At 49.7% G+C, this 5,000-nt stretch overlaps 1 protein-coding gene across 1 annotated transcript in view; it reads right to left on the bottom strand.

Annotated features, from left to right (window-relative positions):
* The window catches only part of LOC134193828 (uncharacterized), a 15,244-nt gene that overhangs the window by 1,513 nt on the left and 8,731 nt on the right, over nt 1-5,000 (bottom strand). The window contains exons 4-7 of the mRNA XM_062662672.1: nt 1,269-1,351; nt 978-1,107; nt 67-274; nt 1-3 (exon numbers count right to left, since the gene is read on the bottom strand). The exon at nt 1-3 is cut by the window's left edge and continues 63 nt beyond it. Of these exons, the coding sequence (XP_062518656.1) occupies nt 1-3; nt 67-274; nt 978-1,107; nt 1,269-1,351 (424 nt within the window). The remainder of the gene's footprint in view (nt 4-66; nt 275-977; nt 1,108-1,268; nt 1,352-5,000) is intronic.

The raw sequence follows: 5,000 nt of genomic DNA, 5'->3' as shown, positions 1-5,000 counted from the left end.
TCCCTGCGTACACAAACAATCCTCAACAGAGCAAATACTCCACCACCACAATTCATTTCATCTAACATGTCAACACTCAAGTTCTTCACTACTTGCACAACCCTTTCTCTGACTTCTCGTGAAGAGAAACGCCTAGCAGCATCAATGATAGCAAGTCTCCGGTTGCTGCTGCTGAGGATTTTCATTCTGTTGACCAAACAGTCACGCAGCAGATTTTGGAGACAGCGCAAGATGCCGTTCACCACATGTGCATCCTTGCAACCAACCAGCACGTCTACAATACACATGTAAACACAGTAATTACACATTGTTAGATAATACATGAATAGACAACAGACAAAGACATTAAAAATGGACATACAAATATGCATACAAACAAAGGCATAAAATATGGACAAACCATATACATACAAACAAACGTGCAGCCAACCACCATGTCTACAATATATAAACACAGTAATTACACATTGCTACATAATACATGAATAGACAACAGACCAAGACATAAAAATGGACAAACAAATATACATACAAACAAACATGCAGCCAACCAGCATGTCTACAATACACAAGCAAACACAGTAATTACAAATTGCTAGATATTACATGAACAGACAACAGACAAATACATAAATAATGGACAAACAAATATACATACAAACAAACATGCAACCTACCAGCATGTCTACAGTACACAAACAGAGTAATTACACATTGTTAGATAATACATGAATAGACAACAAAGACATAAAAATGGACAAACAAATATACATACAAAGGCATAAAATATGGACAAACAAATATACATACAAACAAACATGCAACCAACCAGCATGTCTACAATACACAAACACTGTAATTGCACATTGCTAGATAATACATGAACAGACAACAGACAAATACATAAAATGGACATACAAATATACATACAAACAAACGTGCAATGAAAAACTCGACGCTTTTTTCAGTGACATTACCGAGAAGTGGTCCCAATGCGTCATTCCCAATTCTCTGTCTCCACATGTGATCGAGAGCCAGATTACTAATGACGGCTAGAGCAGCCACTAAACACGCACTCGATAAACGGTTGACACGTCTGTCCAACAACTAAATCAAAAATTAAGATTGACATGTGTAATATTGATATCAATGTTCAAGTTGTATTACGGCACGTATGCATGTTCTATTAGTTTTACTGTATTTATACCTTCTATTTGTCTTAATGCTACAGCTCTTAACATTGTAGCTGACCGATCAGTTTTGCAGACCTTTAACATGGTTTTCACGCCATCCGACTCTATTACACTCTGTCTTATGTCACCCCTTAATTTCGTAACGTTTCGAAGTATTTCTGCAACAACAACAATAAACCGTCACCAACATTAACATGATCAACACACACACACACACACACACACACACACACACACACACACACACGCACACACACACACGTGCACACACGCACACACACACATAGACACACACACACACAAAATAATGTTTAACAAAGTTACACATAGTTGGCTCCGCCTTGACAGCGCGCACGATGAGTCATCAGCCGCAGGAATGCACGGTAGGCAAGTCTTGTGAGTTCCCGTGCGTCATGCGCAGACGGTAGTGGTGCGGGGTTTCTTCCCGCGAGTCATGCGCAGTAGCATAGCACGTTTTGCAGTTCGCGCGTGTGGACGTTCTTCTTTCAGTCAAGTGCTTATGGCAAATAACGAGCAACTCAATTCCACAGGGGACCAGGACACGGCCATCAGGCTAACTGAACAATGTTTGCAGTCAATGTTGGAAGTGGCAGCGAAGTCAGTGGCAGCACAAGCGGTGGCTGCGCTCACTAGTCGAGGGGGTGGAACAGCTTCCCTTGCTGGTTCTGCTGCAGCAGGTGAGAGCACTCTTGCACTATCGCTACCTTCTTACAAGCGGTTTTCCTTGCGTTCTGGCTGTACATTGGAGCGCGTTCAGGCTGGATCGAACACTTGCATGCTTCCGGCAATGGCGCAGCTAAGCAGTAGGTGATAACTTCCGTGGCCGTCGTGCGTACGTATGCTGACGGGCGCAAGTACCACGTGACAAGTCCGAATGCTCGCCACGGGTGGCAGTAAGTTTGTCTGCGTCAAGCTTTCAGGGGCAGGCAGCGCAAGGGTTTCAAAAAACTAATAGTGGTGCGACATTGTGGGAGATGTTGGCTTGCTTCTCTCAGACACGTGTCACGGTGTGGGTACCATGGGTTTTGTCAAAGTGCGGGCATTGTGCACGGACGGCCGCGAAGGTTTTGGCAAGCATCAGGCCAGCGAGCCTCCGCCAGTTGGCAGCAAAAAGAAAAGATAGCAGCGCGGCGCAACATGACCAGAGAGCAGGCTTGTGGCTTTTTCTCCTGGTGTACGCAGCAATGTAGCACAGCATCGGCAAGAGAGGAAGTCGCGATGCAAAGCAGGGTAAGTGGTTGGCATATGTGGTGGCGCACGTCGTCGCGTATAGGTGTCTCATGGTATCACGTGACTGGTTGCTCGGGGCAACCATGGCACGGACGTCACAAGGAGCGGAGAACGAGGCCGAGGCAGCAAGCCACCTTGTTCATCGGAGCGGTAGCGAGCCATCTTTTCGAGGCAGCATGCCACCTCGTTGTTTCGAGCAGCAGCAGGCCAACCGACACTTAGCGCACGGTACAGTTGTCTCGGACACATGCATACCGCTGTTGGCATACGTACTACGGGGGTTAACAGAGTAGTCCTGTGTTAGGTCTGGGAGACATGCTCAATCCCAGTGCACTGGAGCACGTGGCACTGATGGATGCAGGGGCACGTGCGGCAGCAGATTCGGGTGCTCCACTCTCCTCCCCTATCTTGGATGTCCCAACGGGTTGTGGCGCACTGCAGTCCAGCTGGTTCTCGCTCGATGAAGCCTTTCTGCCTATCCCGGAAAAACTCGTCCGGCACATCCAGTTGCTGGACTACGTTGACCTGGCAGAGCTGTTGCCTGACAATATGGAGCTGCAGCGACTGGCAGACACAGAGTCTAGGCACGGCAGCGGGCAATGGCAACCGCGGTGGGTCAATAGCCTCATTACGTGGGTGCAGTGCTTTGTGACGTACGCCACCATGGTGGCTGAGGCGCACCCTCATCGCATGCGCAACCTGATGGCGTATCTACGTATGATCGTGCGACAGGCGCAGCGACACGGAGGCGACGGCTGGAGGAGCTACGACGTGCTCTTCCGGAAAATAGCGGCAGCAAACTCCGCCTTAAGGTGGGGGCAGCCATTACCGTCGCTATACCCCACACCGTTTCTGGCAGCTCGGGCATCAGCAGCAGCTTCGTGCGAGAACTGCGGCAAACGTGACCACAGGTCAAAAGAGTGCACACTGTCACCTGTCACAGCGTCACTCCCCAAAGCGGTGGTTTTGAGCAAAGCGCGCTTTACTTCACGCCTCGGCGGTCATCGGCGAAGGGTACAGGTCGTGCTGTTGGTCCTGGTTTTGCAGACCGCCCGGAGTGCAAGAAATGGAATTTTAGTCCAGGTAGATGTAAGGGCTACCCGTCATGTGCGTACCAGCACGCTTGCTTGCGCTGCGGCCTCCGCAGCCATAAAGTAGGAGAGTGCTGAGACACGCCTGTGTCAGTAGTCGTGAAGGAATCGGCACAAGCGGACCGGTTTCCTGCTAGGCGGGAGTACAGACAGGCTCGGCATAGAGGCCGTGGAAAAGGAACGGACCGATAGGCGGATGTCGTGTTTGCTGGTAGACTTCATTTATTTTCTTTTGTGTTTGCATAGACATAAGGCATGTTTTCTTGTTATTGTTTAGATAACTGATGTATAGGACATATTTTTGTTTTTTTGGTGTTTCAGTGTTGTTGTTTTTGACGGTACTCGATTGTTAGTCGGATATACTTGTTCTAAGGTTTGTGCGACCGGGCGTGTTACTGCTTGGTCTGCCTTGGTAATTAGCATGGTGTTAGATAAGCCTGTTCCCATGGTCTCATTGACTGGATCGGTGGCGATCCGTTGGCACGCGCAGTTACTAGCAACCATGGTTCAGTCATGGTCTGAAGTCGTGGGCACCACCCGTTGGGCCACAGCACAGCGGCATGCATTAGCACAGTAAGGCGAGTAAGGGAGATACGAATTAACTAATGATTTTAGGTAACGCTGAACTCTCTGACGAAGCTCTAGCGGAATGCCACATCTGTGCGGGCAAGTACAGATACGTGGCGGACCTATTGGCATTGGAGCGGCGGCATCTGCCCCCGTGTGCGGCGTCGGCGTTGGTTACGGGCGAGGCAACACACTCCCCTCTCTCTCGAGCAGTCGCAAGATGGGAAGCAGGTCTGAGGTCCCACCCGGACCGTGAGTTTGTAGCCTGGCTTTTGCGGGGTTGAAGACGGGTTTTCAAATTGGTTTCGACTATGAAGCACACACATGCCGAGTAGCAAGAAAAACATGAGGTCAGCAAAAGAGCAGGCGGATGTCGTGACCAACTACTTGCAAGACGAGAGAGTGCAGCAGTGTGTAATTGATCCACCCTTCAGCGGAAGGAGAGCTCACCTCAGTCCGTTCGGGGTGATTCCCAAACCGCGCCAACCAGGCAAATGGAGACTAATCTTGGACCTCTCTTCTCCTCATGGTCACAGTGTCAACGACGGTATAGATCCACATCTCTGTTCGCTGTCGTACTCACGGGTCAATGATGCGGCGACGCGGATCTTAGCGTTGGGGCAAGGAACGCTGCTGGCAAAGATGGACATCCAGAGCACTTACCGGCTAATTCCAGTACACCCGGACGACCGTCATCTGCTTGGTATGCGCTGGTGCGGGTCGGTGACCCTTGATGCAGCACTGCCATTCGGGCTTCGGTCGGCACCCAAGATTTTCTCAGCGGTGGCAGATGCACTTCTGTGGGTTATGTTCCGTAACGGCGTCTCGTCAGCCATACATTATCTGGACAATTTTCTCTTTTGTGGGGCAGCCGGTTCCGGAAAGTGCGCACAGAACC

The sequence above is a fragment of the Corticium candelabrum genome, chromosome 18 (genome assembly GCF_963422355.1).
Source record: "Corticium candelabrum chromosome 18, ooCorCand1.1, whole genome shotgun sequence".
Taxonomy (NCBI): Eukaryota; Metazoa; Porifera; class Homoscleromorpha; order Homosclerophorida; family Plakinidae; genus Corticium; species Corticium candelabrum.
Note: the sequence above shows the minus strand (reverse complement) of the source record. Positions and strands in the feature narration are given on the sequence as shown.